The following is a 22066-nucleotide window of genomic DNA, read 5'->3' on the forward strand; positions in this document are numbered from 1 at the left end:
GAAAATATTTTCGTGAAAAATGACTTCCTTCGTATCTGCTTAATTCTAGCGACTAATCAATTTTGAGGAAGCAATGCCATAGGTTCTTGCATTTCAAATAGATTTGAATTAAGATTACGTATACACCAAAAAAAACAAAAACAAAAAAACGAGCAATTTGCAGAGTTTTATTTAATGTTTTCACAACTAATTAGAGCTACTTGAAAAACTCAATCTGATACTTTGTTTATTAATCAATTAAGATCCTACCTCGAGAATGTGTACAGCTAAAAAATAATACGAATATTTTTTTAATGAAGTGAACTATGCATAGTTTAGAAGTATAGTCAATTTGCCAAGTTGATATTAGAAAATGTAGTGGAACTTGTGATCATCAATACTAATATGCATCTTGCGAAAATATTGGATCTAAAATCAAATAAGATCATTATTTTAATAGGGTGATGAAAAGCACAATTTAATGCAAATGTCAAACTTCTTAAATTAGATCATAATTAACTTTTGGAATATCGTGACGGAGTAATGAAATTCAAGTTGCAGATAACTTTACGTTAAAAAAATAAAGTCTACGCACATGACCTAAAAATAAAAGCATTTTAATAAATTATAAAAAATTAAATAAGAAAATATATTAGAGAGCTCGTTCGCTTCAAGAAGGTCTATAAATTACGATATTTGAAGAGCAATGAGATGCGCACACAAAAAAGCGTGAAGTACTAATGGCTAACATGATGGTACATAAGCTTGGCTTCATCCTTACTATTCTTCTCATATCAGCAGCTGGTATTCATATATCTTTATCTCTATATTATAATTCTATCTAATTATATTTACTTTGTATGTGATTATCTCATAGTATTTCATATGCATGCTTTGATAATGATATATCCATATGAATGACATTTGTGTTAGGCATTTATCCTGATATTTTTATCATATTTGATTTTCCTATCTCTTGAAGAAAAGGCAGGGGCGGATGTAGCGTGTTATCAACGAGTTCAATTGAACCCATAACTTTCGACGTGGAATAAAAAATATATGTAAAAATTCAGTAAAATTGCAAAAAGAGTAGATATAAACCCATAAGTTTAAGAATATATTGGGTTCAATGCTAAAACTCTTAAAAGTTGAATTCATGAAATTTAATTCATGCATCCGCCTTTGAAGAAAGGACACCATATTTATCATAATTTGGTTTTCCTTTCCGTAAAAGAAAATTATAAATCTTCCATATTTGGCTAGTCCTTTTTCTTGTAGGAAAAATGTTTGGACTTTTATAAATTGAGGATCCTTCCTTCCGATTCATTAGCATCCACAATATAGTCATATGAGGTTACGTTTAAAAGTCATGTTTAGGGGGAGAACTTTACGGTACAAGTGTTAGTCTGTCACTTGTGTTTGCATCTTCGTAAGGTTGTTCTTTCAATATTTTGTACTCTCTTTTATATGGTGGATTGTTCATCTCCGCCGTGGACGTAGGTCAATTGACAGATTTCGCATGACATCTGATTTTTTCGGTCCTAACAATTTGACGTGTGATTTTTTGTCAAATCAGACTGCTTTTGACATTAATAATTATTATCATGGTTAATATTTCAGCGAATATTTCGTGGCTCGAAAGGACATCGGTGATGGCTACACCAAATGTTGATCATGATCTCGCTACAGTCCAGAGGAGACTACTTCCACAAGCTAATGATCTTAAAACTTGTACTAGAGCTTGTACTACCAGCGCTGATTGTAGTGATTGTTGGATTTGTTGTGTTTGCGCACAAAACTCGCCATATTATCCCATGTGTATATAGACTATGTTCAACCACTATATACAATCAGACCTCTTTAATTGACGATAGGCTTGCTATCGCCTTTTAATTTGTTGTATCCTTTACTTTCGTACCCTGTGTAATAATGAAATAAGTGAAGTGCACGAGTTTGCAAATAATAAAGTAACAGTTTGTTTGGACTAAACCACGTTAAATGTTTGTGTCTCTTTTGGTATATTTCTCTTTTGTTGTTTGATTTATTGTCGTTCAAGATTTGTTTTACTAGATTACGCATGACACCTGATTATTTCGGTCCTAACAGATACGACTGTAAAAAAAAAAAAAGAATTCTTTGTACCCCAATATATCTTGCATGCATATAAAATAAAAAATATGTATTTTCAATTTGAATCGATCTCAATGGATCTATCGTTACTACCCAGAAGAGAAGAATAGATAGGAATTATATTAATCATTAGCTGGTAGTTCATAATTCTAGTTATTTTCTTTTACTTAAGTTTATGTTAATTTTTAAAATGAAAGACTAAGCAGGTAGAGACAACTTCTTCAATGTGATCGAACGTTACTTACTTTTTTATACAACAGTCTTTTCATTATATCAATCGTGCTCGAGTATACCTTAGATATTAAAGCAAGCGATCACTACAAATATAGTCCAACGCTATTAAGTTTCGTAACTTTCATACCTAACTCACGTTAGTACCGAGCTTAAAATAGGATTAAGCCACCAATAAGGGTTGTAGTGTAGTGGTAAATATCCCTTCATCCTTAACCAGAAGTCTCGCGTTCGAACTTTGGTTATGGAGTCACCTTTGATAGGAAGCGCTTTACCCCCCAGTGTGGGACTTTTCGGCACGAATCTGAATTTAGTCGGGTCTCAATACGGGTACCGGATACCGAATGGAAAACCAAAAAAGAAAAAATAGGATTAAGCCTTTAAGTGTGCATATGAGTGTTTGTTGTTAGCCTCAATCCTTCGATTTCAAGGAGTTCCATGTTCATATCGACGCATCACTCTATACCATTGGATGTATATTGGGGCAAGAAGGGCCACTTGATCGCTCCATCTACTTTGAAAGTATACGACTTTCCTCTTGGAAATTATAGATTCATCGAACTTAATCAACCTCAAAGTACGTATGGACCCACATGAGGATCATAGTTCATTGGAATACTTGATTAATTCCATTTGGGAAGTATCTAGGATATGTTAAAAGATAAGGGAAGTTGAAGAGGGGACAAATGCGGAGCGATTTGAGCAAGAACAAGTCCTAGGTTAATTTGGATACTAAGAGGGATGCTTCGCGTCCAAGAGGGCGAGCAAATGAGGGCAGGTTAAGCAGCACGGTAATGAAGTCGTGCCAAGGCATCCAAGACCTCCTAAAATTTCTAGTTACACACGTTGAGTGGGACGCGACACGTCCACCCTCGCGCGCACCACCTGAGCATATTATATAGGCAATCAGGGAGAGAGAAGTTTAAAACAAGTTTGGGCTTTTGTATTCTTGTAAATCTCGTTCTGAGTATTTATTTCTCATTTCATGTTTTGAGACTTTGGATAGGTTGGTAGGCTTTTTCACTTTTTCCCTATGACAGAAACTATTTATATTTGATTGCCGATATATATATATATCCGGCTATTATTTTAAGAGCGGCTATACAATATTATTTTTTCTTTTGGGAATGGCAATCAGTTTTGTTGGACTGATGAGTCCAAAGGGTATTTTGGATTGACGATTTGGATTAAGACGAAATTTTCAATTTATAATACTCAAATCTTCAAAATCCAAAATAACTTGTTTTCAATGTCATTTCAAATGATTCTGAAAACAAGTGCTCAAATCAATTACGATTTGCTTTTGTATTTTATATCTGAATATGTTTAAATGAATAAATTTCACATTTGTTAGCTCTAGCATTTGACTAGAGTTTTTTCACATTTATATGTTAGCGTAGAGATAGGGATAAGATTTTGGAGAGTCCCTAGTTTTACCCGTTTTTATCGTATCGTATTGTTACTTTAAATTAAATATTTTTTTTGATGGTTAATTTTATTGTATCGTATCGTTAAATCTGTCGTTATGTAATGATAAAAAGTGTCACTTTATGGAACGACCGATTTGGTGTGGTTGCACCGTTTCCTCTTTTTTTTCCCACATCTTGCTCTTTTTTATTATTAAAAAATCCCTCTTTTTTATTATTAAAAATCCTATTTTATCCTTTTTATATAATAATATTACTAATTTTTTTTTAATATTGCAAGTTCATTCTTCATATTGTTGGTGCGTGACATCATGAAACAACGAAAAATAATACAATCTATTTAAATATTATATACATCAAAACGATACAGTACAATACAATACTATACGATACATTATGAAACGATACATAACAACCATCCAAATAAACTTCTTATTTGCCTGAAAAACACAAATTTTGGAGTGTTTGGAACTCATATACCCGGCCTCAACTAGATTGAGATTGAGGTGTAGTTGTAGTAATCGCCTTCTGAAAGTTACGCTTATTAGTCATATCAATTTTTGTTGACCGACAGTTTTTATGCCAAGAGTCAGAGGCGGAGCCAAGATTTGAGTTTATGGATTCTAAAATTGTCATCAGAACTCACAGCTCATCTTAATTACTGGATTCGCAATTAAATATTTATATATATTTAATAAGTTTTCTAATACAAATACAGTATTTAAACAAAAAAGATTCAGTTCTGCCAAACATGCACCTAATAGGCTAGCTTCGTCTCTGCGGCCATGAGCTTCTCAGAAGAGTCAAGTGTAGATTCAGGATTTGTTGTATCCTTTGGTTCTTCCTCTGGTTTCTCATTCTGCATTGTCAAATCCACCTCAATTTTCATCTTATTTTCTGCAATTTTGTTTTGAAGAAATTCAATAAGATTTTGAAGAGATATATTTGGATTCTTGCTCTTTAACAGTTCTCCTGCAACTTCTGCAGGAGTAACTTCCACTGCTTCTAAGAGTTGTCCAATCTGATCAAACAATTCATGTTCTTGAATTCTCAAGTAATTGAAAACCAGTTGCTTGAACGCGGATAACTTGCAATATGACATGTGAATGTGCATATCCATTCTACCTGGACGCAGCAGTGCTGCGTCCAGTTTATCTATGTGGTTGGTCGTGACAACGATTATCCGTTCCTCTCCACAACACGACCAAATCCCATCAAGAAAATTAAGTATTCCCGACAGTGTCACCTGGCGAAAACAGAAGCAACATATGTATAAAGAGTATGAGTTGAGGTAAGAAAATATGTAATGTCAGCTGCAAAATAATGAACTATAGTCAAAACTCTCTATAACAACCTCGTTTGTTCGTATATTTTTTGGATTATGTTGTTATAATGAATATATTTTATAGCATAATATAAAAAATTGGTTCCAAAGAAAATTTGGCTGTTATATCAAAATATTGTTATAGAAAATGATTGTTATGTAAAATTTAACTATAGTATTGTTATAGCACAGTGTTGTTATAGAGGATGACTGTTACACAGAAGTTTGACTATAGTATCGATTTACGTACTGTCAAACCTCTCTATAACAATCTCATTTTGATGCTATGAAAAACATATATTATGCAACATATGTGTCAAAAGTATGAGTTGAGATAAGAAAATATGTGATACGAGCTGCAAAATGATGAACTGTAGTCAAACCTCTCTATAGCAGTCTCATTTGTTTTGAATATTTTTAGTTGTTATAACGAAGTGTTGTTATAGAAAACATATATTATAATATGAAAAATTGGTTCTAAAGAAAATTTTGTTGTTATAGTGGATGATTGTTATATAGAAGTTCGACTATAGTATCGATTTATGTACAGTCAAACCTCTGTATAATAGTCTCGTTTGACTGTTATACCAAAGTGTTATATAGAGAACATATATTATAACATAACATGAAACATTAGTTCTAAATAAAATTTGGCCGTTATAACGAAGTGTTAGAAATTTGAATGCAGTATTGGTATATGTACTCACCCTGTTGTGCTTATTTTCCTTTTCTTCCTCTTTTTCTCTGTTTTCTAGCTTGATACTGCAGTCAATGTCCTCGATCACAAGAATTGAACGGCTCGACATGCCAAGTAACAACGATCGTAGATTTGAATTGCTACGAACTTCAGTAAGATCCAAATCATAGATATCATAGTTCAAATGATTGGCCATAGCAGCAATCAAACTCGATTTACCAGTTCCAGGAGGACCATATAACAAATAACCTCGTTTCCAAGGTTTCCCAATCCGATTGTAGTAATCTTTCCCCTTACCAAAACAAGCCAAATCATCAATTAACGCGTTCTTGATCTCTTTGTCCATGGCCAGAGTATCAAATGTCATAGGATGTTCAAGATTCATACCATCAGAACCCCAGTTTCTGAAATTCGAATACAATTTTATAACCCTGGATTCTTCTTTCGCGGCCTTTGATCGCTCCATAATGTAAGGCAGGTACGTCTTCAATACCAGTTCCTTATGTTTCTTGTGAAAACTCAACTCATAACATCTAAGTTCACTACTTAATGCAGCAATCATATCTCTTATCTCGTCATTCTGGCTCCCTGACTCGATTCGCCTACACTCCATTCTCCATGTTACCTTAATATTCTCAAAAACATCGATGATCTCTTCGTCTTTATCCATTGTAACGACAAGATTCTTGTCATTCTCCGTCTTTCCTAATCGAATACTCTTAGTTGAAGAGTTCACTATGGTTCCTAAATAAACTTCTACTGCCTCGAACACCAGGTTCGGGGATGGTCCTTGAAATTCATGGATAAGAATGGTGAATTGAGAAGAAAAACGACGAAAAATGTCGTGGAAACTGTCGAAAATGTAGCTTCGGAATTCTTTTGGAATGAAATCATTTGCTATGGTACGAACTAGCATTGCTGTAGCAGCAACAGAGGCAACAGTAGAGACAACAGCTTTAACATTAGCCATATCTAATTCAGGAGCCATTTTGTTTTAAGATTGAAGCAAATATTTAGCTAAAAGTATGAGAAATGAAAAGGTATTCTTTACTTGAATGGTTTGTGGTTGTGGATGTTACTTCATAGTTTAATGGAATTTTCAATAAAGTTTAGAATAAATAATACATTAAAACAAGACTTGAGGTAGACTAGGTACTTTCTGGGAAGCAATCATCCACCACCGACTTGGAAACTTAACATTTTAATATTTGCGAGATTTAAAAGTACATAAAGTATCCCGTATTCACGTAGGGTTCAGAGAATCGTCGCACTCCAAGTTAAAATAGCATGGTCTAGCCAGTTTTCGGATTGGTTATTCAAAAATAGCAGTGTTTGCCAAGTCATTGAAAAATAGCTATTATTTTGCTGCAACAGAGACCGATCCAGCATAATATATATTGGATTTCGATGCACTTGTGTATGAACTTTCAACATATTATGCTGGACCGGTATACTTTGCTGGCTCCAGTATAATATACTGGAGACTGGAGCATCGGTGCTCCAAACTCAAGTATATTATGCTGGAGTATTTTTTCGGATTTTGAATAGCGTTTTCGTTCAGATTTATATTTACATGAAAAGTGGCTAAATTTCGATTACTTTTGAAACTGTGGCTATTTTTGAATGACCACTTGTAAATCTGACTATTTTTGAATTTCTCCCGCACTCCAAGGATGTGATGTAAACAGTCTGCCCTAATACAAATATTAGTGGCTGCTTTTGCAGCTCGAACCAGTGACCTATAGGTCACGTGGAGATAACTTTACCCAGATTGTTTAATAGAAATAACCTAATCAGCATCACATCAGCATCTTAAGTCATCATTTTCATCATTATATTATATTAGTAAATTAACACGTAATATATAATGTGGACTATGTATATACTACGTGTCAAGTTTGGTCAGATTCCCTTGGTCAGCAAATCGGGCTAAAGTTTTAAAAGCAGTCATATTTGACCGGCAATGAAGAGTGTGTGTGAAAGAAAGCTTCTGATAAACGGTAAAGTTGTAGACCAATGGGTTGGAGCAATGAAATTAGCAGTGATACTTGCATCACGGTAGATTGCTTATATAATTATCGGGATAGACCGTCTACATCACACTTCCTTGAGGTATGACCTTGTTGAGATTTTAAGTATATTAAATGCTTAAAAGATGTTGAATGGGAAATGGAGGAAAATAAAAAATTTAAGTGAAATTTTAAGTTCCCCCTGATGAAGGAACATTGTCCCATATAGTGCTGTATGGTGGGCCAGGCTGGGACCGGGACCGGACCGGACCCGCGGTCCTAACGGGCTAAACGGGCCTGGCGGGCCGGTCCTTAATTGTGCAAAAAGTCCGGGACGGGCCGGGTATGATAAAATAGCTCACGAGCCCGGGACCGGCTGGCGGGCCTGAGCCGGTCTTATCGGGCCTAACGGCTATTTTTTAATTTTTTTTTTTTAACGGTCAAAAATTAAAAAAGTAACCGTTGGGCTGCAATTTTGACCCGTTTGGAACTTTCAAAAATAGCCATTTGGCCCCCAAACTTTATTTTAACACCAAAATTTTATATAAATACACTTTTTCCTAATTCTCAATTATAAATACCCCCTCATTCTTTCATTTTTACTCACTACTTCATCAATCTCTCTCAATCTCTCTACTATAATTGCTTATTTTATTGTTGAAATTTCGTGAAAAATTATGAAGTTGGTGAATTGAAGTATTCAAGTCTTCAACGATTTTCAATTTTCAAGAAGTTGTTCGGCAATTCGGTAAACGCGTTCCAACTCTTAAGTTTTAATATTATAGTTTTGTTAGTTTTATTTAGTATAATTATAATTAATATGGCATTTTCTTTGAAAAATATTTTTGGTGGTAAGGGTAAAGCTAAAACTGGTGAAAGTAGTGGCCAACCTACTACCCTTCCCCCGGCTCCCCGACCCAGACCTGGTAGACGTCCTGCTGCTCCTATTATTCTTGATAGTGATAACCCCTGTTTTTAATTTTTCGATAGTCAATTTTGCCATAATGTTGCACCAGGTGAAAATTTAGATGATGAAACTATGAATGCTCTTTATCCTAATGAAACTATCTTTGAAAATGAGGATGAAGATGAAACCCAACCGGATTTAGATGATACACCTACTAGTCCTGTTAATAACCCAACTGATGTACCGCCCGACCCACCTGTAGAAACCCCTAGTTTTAATAGACAACCTCCTAAACGCCTAGAAACATCATTAGTTTGGAATTTTTTTACTCAAGTAAGAGAACAAAATAAGGCTAAGTGTAAAACATGTGGGAAATTACTGGCGCATAAATATACTGGAGACCGTAGCGGCACGGGTAGTTTGACTAGGCACATAAAAACACACCCTAGGGATAAAGTTAGATATTTACAAATGAAAGCGCAGCTAGAGGGAACACATGTAGATTCTGATGTTAACCCTAGTACAGGTTCAAATCTAGTTCAACCAGGAATTAACACTGTGACCGGAGGTATTTTATATTACGATCCAAATAGAGATCGTGAAGAATTAGCAAAGATGGTTACCATTATGTGCTTACCTTATTCTTTTCCTTCTAATCCTAATTGGGTGCATTATATTAGAAGAGTTTTTAATCCTACTTATAAAGGTTGGCTTCGCGCAACAGTTAAGAGGGATATTTATAAATATAAATATGAATATGAACAATATTTGCGGTATTTATTTACTCATATAACTAATCGGATTTCTATTACTACTGATATTGGTAGAAGTCATAATGATTGTGATTATCTAACTGTTACAAGTCATTGGATAGATGAGGAGTGGACAATGCAAAAACGCATTATTGCGTATAGAATAATTAATTCATGTCACACAGGTAAGTTTATAGCTAACACTGTTGCATATATTTGTAGATATTTTTGCTTTAGAGATAAAATAATGGCAATTTCTATGGATAATGCTGCTAGTAACACTAGTGCTATAGGCATACTTACAACAACATTAAATCCTGCATTTAGGAATATATTCCATGTTAGATGTATTTGTCATATTTATAATTTAATTGTCGGTGATGGTATGCGAATTTTAAATTTAGAAATTGAAAAGGTTAGAATGACTCTTAATTGGCTTTTTTATTCAAACCGTAGAAGTAGACTTAGAGAATATTTTAAAAAATGTGATGAATATGGCCTTAGAGAAAGAAAGGTTCCTAAAGCTTGCCCGACTAGATGGAATTGTATGTACGAAAGTTTAGTAGTTGCATATGAATATAGAAACTCAATTAATGCAACGTTTAATGCTCGGACAGGTGGTGAGGATGTTGATGAAATGCTTACTACTCAAGATTGGACGAATGTTAAAATTCTTATAGATTTTTTAGAACATTTTCAAATTGCTACAAATGCATTTTCTGGGCAATATTATCCTACTATTTCAAATTGTTTAGTTTATGTTGCAGCACTATGTGATTTGTTTGTTGAATTTTCGAAGGGTGGGGAAATTTATCAACTTGCTATAAATGAAATGAAAGAAAAGTTTAAAAAATATTTTTTTCCCTATCCCTCATATTTATGGTGTTGCTGCAATGTTAAATCCTACAATGAAATTAGGAGGTCCTCATTTTTGGTACTCAAAATATTTATAAGGCTTTAGATCTTTCAAATGAGGAATTTGCTACACTTGCAGATGCAAAAGCCTCAATTAAAATCAATGCTCAAACAATTTATAATGATTATCAACTTGCCTTAGATCATGCTAGGCCAAATGTTCCAACCCCTACTTCGTCTAGTTCACAATCGTCTAAAAGAGCTGCGGGCTTAAAAGCACTTAAATCTTGGACGGAGTTCAGGGGTTCTCAAGGTGATAATTATGATGAAACTTCACATCTAAATGAGCGCTTATTTGTTTCGCACTACTATGAAGTGCTTGAAGAAAATAAAGAAGGCCAAATATTAAAATGCAAGAACTGTGGAAGAGTCTTAAATTTTCGTTCAAGGTGTACCACAGGCATTTTAAGGAGGCATATAACGTATTGTGTTGATGGTATTTATCCGCAAATTCGTCTTTAAGATTTTTCAACAATTTGTGTTATTTTAAAATTATTAGACGTATTTATGTTGCATGTTGTACTTTCTTATTAATTTATTATGCATGGCAATTTAGTTTTACTATTGTTTTGTTATTTTACTTTTTTGTCAAACACTTTAATAATTAGATTTCTACATATATATTACATATATATTTTTTATATAGCCATGATATGGTTTACAAGAAATTGCCTTAAACAAAAAAAAATTTAAAAAAAAGCACGGAAATAAAAAAAGTCTGTTAGGCCCGCTAAGCCCACGAGCCCAACCCGTTTAGCCCAGGACCATATGGGCTTAGGCCCGTCACGGGCTAGTTCCATCCGTTGAGCCCACGAAGCCCGGGACCGTGAGGCCCGGGACCGCCAGAGCCCAGGCCCGCTAAGCCCATGCCCGTTAAGCCCGGCCCGTTTGGCCCATTTAGGCCCGGGCCTGGCCCAGAATACAACATTAGTCCCATATCGGAAGAGTAAGAGGTTTTTTATGGGTATATAAGCAATTGCTCTTCTTCTAGCTCTTAAAGAGTTGAGAAGAAGGTAAGCATCGCGTCGTCGTCGTCGTCGCTCGGCTCGGCTTCGGTTAATTGATTGATTAATTTTTTGGACCAAATTTATTTGTTAATAGTAAAATATTAACAGAAATGTTATTAAATATTCGTTTTAATAACAGAATATTAATATTAATATTAAATCCAATCAGTTTTGCGTTTTTCGGTGGTGTAACTGAAAATTAAACTACCCTCTTCAATTTTACCTCTTTATTTTCCCTCTTTATTGTTGAGTAAATAACCATTTATGTTATGGCATTTATGCTATGGCCGTTTTGCATAAACAGTCATTCTGAAGAGCTGAACCTCTTCAGATTTCAGCCCAACTTTGACTATAAATACAAGTCTATTCTCTCAAAATTTCTATATGATTCTCTGAGTGTCTCCTCTTTCTTTTCCATTGTTTTAACTTCAAAGAAAGCAACAGTAAGTTTGATTTGCTATCGAACTTTGTGTTCGCTGAAACACTGGGGTTTGAAGTACCACTATACCAGTATGTAATTCGTTCTATCCTGGGAGGAAATAATCCATAACCTTGGGTACTAGGAGGAGATTAAATTCCTTAAGGAAACATTGCGAATTCAGTGAGCTCGAATTAATTTTTGTTTCGTTTATATTACTGTTTATGTTGTTTTAACTTTTCCAAAATTAGTTTACAAATATAGTTTACTAACAGATCCTTCTTCGGACCTTGCATGAACGCAAGACGCTACATGTACCAGGCTTGCCTTTTACTAAAGAGTGTGTGTCCTAGTGTAATACGATTTCTTTTTTTAAAATGTTGGAATTTGCCACGTTATTATTGGCTACGTTATCTTTTGGATCTATTTCACTCGGACACGGAGCTAGCCTGGAATAAGGGGTAAAAATAGCACGCTATAGCCAGTTTTTGGACTGGTCATTCAAAAATAGCCAGCATTTACGAAATCAATAAAAAATAGCCACTATTTTGCTGCAATAGAGACCGGTCCAGCATAATATACTGGAGTTCGATGCACCTGTATATGAACTCCAGCATATTATGCTTGACCGGTATACTTTGCTGACTCCAGTATAATATACTGGAGACTGGAGCACCGGTGCTCCAAACTTCAGTATATTATACTGGACAATTATACTTGCTGGAACTCAAGTATATTATGCTGGAGTTCTAGTGTACTTATGCTGGAACTCCATCATATTATGCTGGATATGATGGAGTTCCAGCATACTTATCCTGAAACTCCAGTATAATATGTTGGAGTTCAAGCATACTTATGTTGGAACTCCAGTATATTATATTAGCATATTTTTCGGGTTTTGAACAGTGTTTTCGCTCAAATTTATCTTTACATGAAAAGTGGCTAAATTTCGATTACTTTTGAAACTGGACTATTTTTGAACGACCAGTTGTAAATCTGACTATTTTTTAATTTCTCCCAATAAGGGGGTCCAATGACTCTCCTCTGTCCAAAAATTATAGTGTAAATAGAGGAAAAACTCGTTTTCCTCCTGTAATTTGTCACAAGTTCAAATTTTAGGTGTGACCTGCTTTGCACATAAAACAAAACGTTAAATTTTTATCGAATTTTGATGAAATATTCTGAAAAGTAAAACAAAATTTAACTTCCAAAAACAGGTCCATAAAAATGGATCTAAGAAACAACTTGATATTCCATTGAGCCAACAATGAGATTACAGTTCATTTTGGTGAAGTAAACCTCACTCAAATGGAGTCTTATTAGTTTTATCAAACATGATATATAGGGTGGAATAAAAAACTTTCACCACCACAAAACACAACAGAAATGAAAAACATCACCTCTCATAAACCAGAATGATGCTTTTCGAGTATATAAAAATTAGAAAAACACGAACATCAGAATGAGTTTAACCGGTATTCTGCAGTCCAGCAGCAATACCCTTCATCGTCAAGATGAGTGTGTCCTCTAAGCCGGGGGCATATTCACTTGTCGGGTTCAGCTGCACAAGTTCAGCAGCTGACTTCGATTCCATGTAATCCTTGGAAATATGAGGCCTTAGCGTGACATGGTAGTTAGGATCACGTATACGCTTGAGTGTGTAGGCTTGCAACAAGTTTAAGGTTGTGATGTAGGAATCACGCAGCCTGAGTCGTTGTTTCAAGTAGGGGTCTCCCTCCAGAAGATCCTTGTGTCCAGCAATCTATTAAGAAACAACAGTTGGAGCGATCAGATAAACAACAACAATAACAACAACCCAGTGGATTCCCACAAGCGGGGTCAGGGGAGGGTAGGATGTATGCAGCCTTACCCCTACCCTGGAGGGCAGAGAGGTTGTTTCCGATAGACCCTCAGCTAAAGAAAAGATGAAAGAAGCACTGCTAGCCAGTAATAACAATACAAGATATTAGGAAAACTGAAATAGATCCTTTTTTTAAGAAAAGGATAATCACTTTTTCGGCCGCCCAAAAGAATAATAGCTGGCAAATTTTTGTATATTGAGGCTACCGCCTGTAAATATTTTGGGCCGCTGGCTAAAAATGAAGAGAGCCCTTTAAAAAATGAGTGATAAATCCATTAAGTAAAGATCGAGTTTTCTATTAACCAACTCATTCATGAAATGTTACCTGGAGAAGGAGGCTCCTTGTCTCCTCGTAGTTGGACCTCAAAAGCTCACCGAAAGGCAACAAATCTTCTGAAACGAGAAGCTTATCATACAAAGCTGCAATACCTGGGTTTCCCTTGGCGAACACCATCTCAACCAAGTCAATAGTGACTCTAAAGAATGGCCATTCATTGTACATTTCGTGAAACATGCGAAGGTTTTTTATATCCTTCTCAATGGCATACTTAAATGCCGCTCCAAAGCCAAGCCAGACGGGGAGATGAAACCTAGTTTGCGTCCAGGCAAAGATCCATGGAATAGCTCTGAGTGATTCTATTCCTCCACTAGGTTTACGCTTTGATGGACGGCTGCCAATGTTCATTCGACCATACTCTAGCTCAGGTGTGGCCAAGCGGAAGTACTCAACAAATCGAGGTTCTTTGAATACTATTGACCTATACTTCTCTGTAGCAATAACCGCGATTTCATCCATAAGTGCACGCCATTCAGGTTTTGGAGAGACGGGTGGATGCATCCCATGTTCAAGGGTAGCAGCAGTGAAACGTTGGAGAGTCCTAAAACACAAGTGTTCCTCCCCAAACGATTGCTCGATAACTTCACCCTGAACTGTGACACGGAGAGATCCCTGAATTGTATCTGGTGGCTGAGACAATATAGCAAGATGGGTGGGCCCACCTCCTCTTCCTACTGTACCACCTCTACCGTGGAACATAGTTAGCTTCACACCATGTTCTTTGGCAACTTTTATAAGCTCCTCTTGAGCCTTATATAGCTGCCACGCTGCTGAAAACCGACCAGCATCCTTGCCAGAGTCTGAATACCCAACCATGACCTCTTGTTTGCCATTGATCCGGTTTCTGTACCACTCGATTGAGAACAGACGCGCAACAGCAGCAGGAGCAGACTCCAGATCATCCAATTTTTCGAAAAGTGGAACCACTCGTAAAGGTTGCTTCACATGGCATTCACGCTGTAGGAGCTCAACTGCAAGCACGTCAGAGGGTGCAGTGGCCATTGAGATGATATATGCCCCGAAGCAGTCAGATGGAAGTTCTGCTATGACATGGAGTGTATCTAAAACGTCAGCAATTTCTTCGGTTCTTGGAAGATCAGGTCCAAATAAAGGTCTCTTGCCACTGAGTTCAGAAAGAAGCCACTCCTGTCTACGTTCTTCAGACCACTCTCGATATGAACCGATTTCCAAGTGCTGGGTAATGGCATCAAGGACGTCAGTGTGGCGGTCTGACTCTTGTCTTATGTCAAGTCTCACAAATGAGAGTCCGAAGGTAGAAACTTGTCTAAGAAAATCCAGAAGGCTTCCATCGGCAATGGGGCGATCACCACATTCACAAAGAGATCTGTAGCAGAGTTCAAGAGGTTCCAAGAACTGCATAAAATGTACAACCGCATAAGCATAATATCAGCAAAAAGAATCATTTTATATGATAGATAGCGAAAACATGTGCAACAACACATTGTCATATTATTGAAGAATAGTAACCGTTCCCCGCTTAATATTAGAATGCTCTTCATATAAAAAGGGTGACAAGTATTATATACCTGCTCAACATTATTATAAGTTGCATCCTCAGGAATATCAGAGATTCCATGAGCTAACATTTGGCGAGTACGCTCACGTGTCTGATACAGCTTATCTCTTACATCGCCAAGAATTACACGGTAAGGTTCACTTGGTGGAATTGTTTTCCAAAATTCTACACATCAAAAGGAAAAGTCGAAAAGTAGAATTACACAATTGCTCCATCCAACAGGGATTGAAAGAGACAACTTGATGCAATTTCTGGAGAATAAACACTAACCAGAATATCAGATGCAAAAAAAAAAAATTATATTTTAAACACTAGTTACCTATGTAGTGCTTGGTGTCCCTCCTTGAGGACCTGTAAAGTTCAGCTGCTCGAACACGAAGGTCATCATTGCAACGCCACATAGATAACTGAAAGAACATACGAGTTAGAAGCATGTAAAAGACCTTGGACCTGACACAATGCTTCAAGATAGATCAAGATCAAATTTTTTTAAGTTGTTGGATACCTCAAACATGAGTTCTTCTATTTGCGAATAGTACAAATTCGCTGCCATCATTCTTGCTAGTAAGCAGACATCTCTTGTGACCTCAGGAGTCACTCTTGGATTGCCTACATTTAATATCAGACAACAGATGAGTGACAAATATAAGAGGAGTCTTCGCCAAATCTATAAACATAATGTATCAGAATCGAATGTTCCGGAAGTTTGCTTTCACAACTTGCAAGACATAAAATAATTAGGAAATAGTATTATCTAGAGAAAGAAAGAGTACCATCTCGATCACCACCCATCCAAGAGGAGAATTGAATAAGAGGAGCATTGTAAGGAAGTCGTTCATTGATCCCTATGTTTTCTAGAGCTGTGTCAACACGGCGAAGGAACTTTGGAACACCCTTCCAAATAGTTTCATGAAAGTAGCTCATTCCAGCTCTCATTTCATCTTGTGGAGTTGGAGCAGTCCTCCGAATCTCATCAGTGCGGAAAGCAGCTTGAATCTGCCAAAAATTCGCAGATACAATTGTGAAAAGAAACGATGAAGTCATCTTATCAGTAAATCAGGATACACTGAAAGTACAACACATTTACATATAAGGACTCAAGAGAGAAAACAATAATAGTTGCCCTCATCAACCAATTTTACTTGTTTGACATACATGACCTTATTCATGTAGAATACTTATTCAGGATGAAGAATAAAGGAATGAAAATTGAGGAGTCACATTGCTAGAGAAAATAAATAAGTGTATAAGCCCAAACTTTACCAATCTAAATGAAACAAAAAAGTTGAGATATTGTTCAGTAGAGGTCACTTCATCTGTTATAAGAAGCTTACTAAAGATTTGGATGGTTAACTTAATTAAGATAAAACTGCGAAAATTCATTCAGGGAAAATGACATGCATCAAGTAACTAAACTGATATTTACCTCCCTCTGTAAAGCCTCATCAAGCTCTTGTTTATCATCGGGTGTAATGTCTTTAGTATACAACTGAGCCAAGCAATCTCGGATCCTAAACATAAGAAAAGTCAGACCAAGACAAAATAAAAGATATGTGTAACTACTTAAGAGAAGAAGAATGGTAATTGAAGAGCAGACCTTCCGTGCTTTTGAAGCAAAGATCTTCGGACAGATTGAGTAGGATGAGCAGTTAAGACTAAATCCACAGTCTGATTTTTCAGAGCATCGAAAACTTCTTGAGGAGACTTTTTCAAATCCCCTACAAGTTTCTTGAAAGTTTCTTCAATATCTGATTCAGTTGTTGCATTGTTCTCATCAGCAAAGTCCCCCCTTTTCAACTTTTGTCGTCGACGGTAGGCGATCTGCACCTCCTCGGCCAAGTTGGCCAAATTAAGCATGTGAGAGAAAGCTTTAGCAATGACAATGGAATCCCCTGGATCCAAACTTGTCAACACATTTCCAAGCTCCTCCAGTTTCTTTGGATCGTGCTTGCCTTCGTATTCCGCAGAAAGTTCATAACATTCTTGGACCTAGAGTCAGATTAAAGAAAAACAAAAAAACAAAGTTTAACATTGACCAGTCTAACAAGTAGTTCTTTCTTCTTTTTAAGATAATCAAGAAATCGGTTGCTTTCAGTTTAGAAACTCGATGGATAATGAGTCCACCCCTCTACCGTTCTCCACTTAAATACCGTATTTGGTTCACTTTTGCCGTTGAAAAAAAACCCCAAGGCCAGTCTTATAACTAGCTATTAATTGATATATGCTGATGAAGTGCAATCAACTCAAAGGATACTTCAGTCAACACTAAGTTTAGCATCTCAAATGACTTAAATTTTTTGAATATTTCAACTGCATAAGTCAAACTACCCAAACAACAACCAATATTTGAGTAATCCACCAACCATTTAGCATTTTTCAAATATAAAGACCTACTAATATTTAAGTTCAACTCTATCAAAACAGCCATAAAGATCCAATCTTTAGCTTAAAATAAGAGAAAATTTGAAAATAGAACATTCTCCTCCCACTCCTTTAGGTACAAAATACCCTTTAACTTACAAATGTTAAAGACTGAATTTTTATGTTTAACTCTATCAAAACAGCCATAAAGATTCAATTTTTAGCTTCAAACAACAGAAAAGATCCAAAAAAAGAACATTCTCACCCCCCCTCCCCCCAACAAAATCCAATTCAATCTTGTTTATCCAAAAACCAAGTAAAATCACTGGAACTTGCAAACAACAACAACAACAAACCCAGTGCAATTACACACGTCGGGTCTGGGGAGGGTAATAAATGACCAACAATTGGCTAATTATTAATTGCCTTAATTGCACATATAATTCCTTAAATAACAGAACCAGAATGTGGCAATGTTGCTCGGACTCTCCGAAAATGTTGTTGGGTGCGTGTCACATGCTCCAAAAGTAGTGTATTTTTGGATGAACACAGATGCGGCAATATGTTAGAGAGTCCGTGCAACATTGGTGGCAATAACAATAAAAGGCGGGGAAACATATAATGCATACCATTTCCTTAAGATCTTCCCCATGTAAATCCTGAAGAATATCAAGAAACCGATCCAAAAGCAAAGCATCATACTCAACCAACTTATCATCCTCAGAAACTTTGCCAGGAACCAATGCCCTTAACTGTGCATCAATTGATGCCAATTTCTCCAAATTCCGTGTCGCCATTTTTCACACTATCAACAAACCTGCAAAAAAAAAAAAACCCAGATGGCAGTTTAGTTAAATTCTTGTACGGATCCAAGATTTAAACTTTATGAGTTTGGGTTCGAATTTTACCACTGTTCTTTTGATTTAAGGGATCGAAATCAATTATCTATACTTATTTAGTGAATCTTATAATGCATATATACAGTGTTACTAATATTGATGGATTTACAAAATCAAAAATGTTGAGGAGACATCTTGAAAGTGAAAGGAGAGGGATCCAAGATTTGGAATTGAGAAATGATAAATGAGTAAAAATTTATTTTATATAGATCAAATGGTGTTATATACGCGTATATATGTAAATATATATATATATATATATATATATATATATATATATATAATAATAATAATAATAATAATAATAATAATAATAATAATAATTTTTTTTTTGACATAAATACAATTGGAGCTATTTTTGAATTTTTATGAGTTACGTGAAGTAAAAAATTTGATTTTTTAAAAAGTTTTTTAAATTTTCGAAAAATCCCGAAACTTAATTTCATGTAAAATTAGAATTTTCATGGTCAAATTCTGATTCCACAAAAAATAAAAAGTTTCCAAAAAAAAAAAATATTATGGTCAAACAGATACTAAAACATATAATTTACAATTTATACATGGTGTTATTGAAAAAAAAAATAGGTACAATTGAATTTGCTAGAGAAAGTGAAGATTTAAGTTATTAGCATTGAAACTAAAAAAATGAAAAAAAATTGAATCTTGATATGTGAAAGTAGTAGAAAAAAAAAAAGACATACCCAATAATTTCTTTCCTACAAGTGGACAATTATTGAGTTTGAAGGGAAGAGATTTGATGTAAAAGGAGTGTATAAATTTAGCTATATATAGATGGAGAGACTCATCCCCACTATCCTTTTGTACCTTATTATATTAAATAAATAATATTTTTATATTGGATTTAATTTATTGAATTTAATTGATTGGCTAAGTTCACGCCCCCAGTTAAGTTTAAAAGGATGTAAGTCAGAAGGTCAGCTTCAGTTAAAGTGTATTTTGGTTTTATTTTCTATATGGAATATGCCTTTTAAGATATTTCATTACTTACATTTTATTTTCTCTTTCCTAGTTCTCTTATGTAATACAATTTTTTTAGAAAAATAAAATAAAATTGCGAAGAGGGCCAAATTTATTCATGTACTGTCTGAAATTGAGCAAGTTTGTCTTTTATCAAACTTTTTGTCTAATATTAACTCCCGTCAGAAAAAAGTTTCATTTTTGCCCTTGACCCCTAATGAAACTTCAAACTAAGAGTCATTTTAATTTATCGTCAAAATTTAAAAGTTTAGGTTTTTTTTTTCTCGAAGAATTTGGACACGTGGAATTTACCTTTTTAGGAGCGTTGTTAATGATGAGGGCAGATTTAAGAGAATTTGCTAATGGAAATGCATGAAGGCCCAAAAATTTAATGGAAGGTATAATTAAGCAATTCTGAATGGCAAAAACAAAAACAAAAAAAAATGGGACCGACCGTCTTTTCCTACATTTTAGTAAAGTCTATTTAATAGTTTAATCTTATAGGTGAAGTGTTATTGTACCCGGGGCGGATTTAGGTGAGTTATGAGTTCCTACACAAATCTTAAGTTAATATACAACAATAACTAGATTAACGGACTGGGTTCCAAACTAAATATTCTTATATATTTAATGAATTTTTCAATACAAATACCGAATCTAGACAAAAGTTACTGGGTTCACGGGAACCCGTATCCAATTCTCTGGATCCGCCCCTGGAAGGGGGTGCAATGTTATTGTCCATATAAAATAAAATCTGGTTTGTACATCTATATATTATTTTTTGAATTCTCTTGATTCAATACATAACAAATTATGCACACCCCTAAACTGCCTAGGGCAGTTGTTACTATGACACCTCAGGCGAATCTGTTGAGTTTTATGTATTTAATTATACTAGTTTCTACGAACGTGCATTGCACGTTAATAATAAAACATAATTATTTAGTCATTATACAAAATAACAACAAATTAAAATGTCAAAATATCATTACATTAGCATATACGTAGATTCAAAATGATTGGATATATTTAAAAGGATATCCTTCATTTTCTAGATGCGAAAAGTTGAATTCTGGGATAAACAAATGTTTGGAACCACATTAATCCATCAAGATTTCTGCATATATGACGTTATTGTCAAAGCTTCTACAAATCATCCTTATACCATTACATAAGATATTTAACGGATTTAAGTTTCTCAGTAGCATGATATGTACATTATTCTTCAAAACCAACTTGTATGCAATAGAAGTTCAATTTAACTTTGTTTAGAAACGTACAAGACACTAACAAACATAAGAAATAATCCAAAGTATTTGTGTGGTGGAAGGCTATTTAGTGTTAAAGTATTGAAGTATTTTTTCTGATATTAATTGTTGGTATCATCTTCCACTGAATCGACACTGAGAAACGTTTTACTTTTACCTGGGAACTTAGTAATCAACGTCTCATTTAGTTGATCAATATATTCAATTTTGCAAGCAAAGATAGCTCTTTCTGTCATGTATGTTACATAACTTTCATTTTATTTAATGAGGAAAATATTTTTCTTATTAAGTGATCTTTACCACTAATATCACCATTGGCCTTGATAACTAATTGTTTAGAAGAAGGACCAAATCATCTTTTATTGTATGTCCTTCTCTACTTTCGACATGAAGCAATAAATCATTGGATGCTGGATCTTTTGTTGCTTTCGTATTTCTTATTAGCTAATTTTTTTTATTATTTAGCTATAAGTATGATTTTACCAAGCTAGCACTAATAGTTGCTACTCTCGTCGATTTTGGAGCTATTTGTTGAACTTGACAAAAATCACCTCCAAAAATTATTACTTTTCTACAAATCATCGTCATCCATTATATCTCTGAAGCTCCTATGAACTGTTTTGACCGCCTAATACTTTGTCATTAGCGTTTCATTCTAAATTATCAACTTTTCCTTCCTTATCAGTTTAGCATCATTGTTCTGCTTTGACATATTCATAATGATCGTTTCAGTTGTTTGAAAAGCAATTCTAGAGTGAGCTATATGATCCCTGATAAAGTTGTTGCTACTATACAACTTGTTGTTATGCCTCTTGGTCTTACATTTGCAGGTAATGCCTGATATAGAAATATCTTTTCGGTTCCTCCAGGGCCATCTACAAATTAAGAACAATCTCATTCAATCGGAATTGACTCTTTGCAATATAGTTTTCAAAACTTGTTTTTGTTCATATAAAAGAGGCCACAAAAGTGTATTATTACTTCTCCTAGAATTATAGTCTTTCAATAAATCATAATCAATCTTTTATA

General features: G+C 34.9%; 2 protein-coding genes and 1 long non-coding RNA gene across 4 annotated transcripts; 1 reads left to right on the forward strand and 2 right to left on the reverse strand.

Annotated features, from left to right (window-relative positions):
* The first annotated feature begins 691 nt into the window (after positions 1 to 691).
* LOC142163558 (uncharacterized) lies at positions 692 to 1968 on the forward strand. Its single transcript, XR_012694515.1, has 2 exons — positions 692 to 783; positions 1600 to 1968. It is a non-coding gene; the product is annotated as an uncharacterized LOC142163558 (long non-coding RNA).
* A 2453-nt stretch (positions 1969 to 4421) lies between these two features.
* On the reverse strand, positions 4422 to 6872 carry LOC107798380 (AAA-ATPase At3g50940-like). The gene is made up of 2 exons (XM_016621354.2): positions 5799 to 6872; positions 4422 to 5013 (listed from the first exon to the last, which is right to left on the reverse strand). The coding sequence occupies exons 1-2, from the start codon at positions 6774 to 6776 to the stop codon at positions 4525 to 4527; spliced, it is 1467 nt and encodes a 488-aa protein (XP_016476840.1). The 5' UTR covers positions 6777 to 6872; the 3' UTR covers positions 4422 to 4524.
* A 6158-nt stretch (positions 6873 to 13030) lies between these two features.
* On the reverse strand, positions 13031 to 19620 carry LOC107798381 (phosphoenolpyruvate carboxylase-like). Of its 2 annotated transcripts, none has more exons than XM_075217399.1 (10): positions 19493 to 19620; positions 18522 to 18709; positions 17129 to 17520; positions 16958 to 17042; positions 16305 to 16527; positions 16037 to 16140; positions 15851 to 15938; positions 15542 to 15696; positions 13983 to 15368; positions 13031 to 13558 (listed from the first exon to the last, which is right to left on the reverse strand). In XM_075217399.1, the coding sequence occupies exons 2-10, from the start codon at positions 18687 to 18689 to the stop codon at positions 13265 to 13267; spliced, it is 2895 nt and encodes a 964-aa protein (XP_075073500.1). In that variant the 5' UTR covers positions 18690 to 18709; positions 19493 to 19620; the 3' UTR covers positions 13031 to 13264. The 2 variants fall into 2 exon arrangements, with proteins under 2 accessions (XP_075073500.1, XP_016476841.2); XM_016621355.2 differs by lacking the exon at positions 19493 to 19620 and adding an exon at positions 18801 to 19003.
* Between the last annotated feature and the right edge of the window lie 2446 nt (positions 19621 to 22066).

This window comes from Nicotiana tabacum, chromosome 1 (genome assembly GCF_000715075.1).
Source record: "Nicotiana tabacum cultivar K326 chromosome 1, ASM71507v2, whole genome shotgun sequence".
Classification (NCBI taxonomy): Eukaryota; Viridiplantae; Streptophyta; class Magnoliopsida; order Solanales; family Solanaceae; genus Nicotiana; species Nicotiana tabacum.

Bases quoted from the DNA above. Each gene is read 5' to 3' on its own strand.
- LOC107798380 (XM_016621354.2), bottom strand. From the start codon at position 6,776: ATGGCTCCTGAATTAGATATGGCTAATGTTAAAGCTGTTGTCTCTACT. The intron at 5,014-5,798 runs GTGAGTACATAT...TGTTTTCGCCAG, and splicing joins AGGAAAATAAGCACAACAGG to GTGACACTGTCGGGAATACT.
- LOC107798381 (XM_075217399.1), bottom strand. From the start codon at position 18,689: ATGGCGACACGGAATTTGGAGAAATTGGCATCAATTGATGCACAGTTA. The intron at 16,528-16,957 runs GTAAATATCAGT...AATTTTTGGCAG, and splicing joins ATGAGGCTTTACAGAGGGAG to ATTCAAGCTGCTTTCCGCAC. The intron at 15,697-15,850 runs GTAACTAGTGTT...TTTGATGTGTAG, and splicing joins GGACACCAAGCACTACATAG to AATTTTGGAAAACAATTCCA.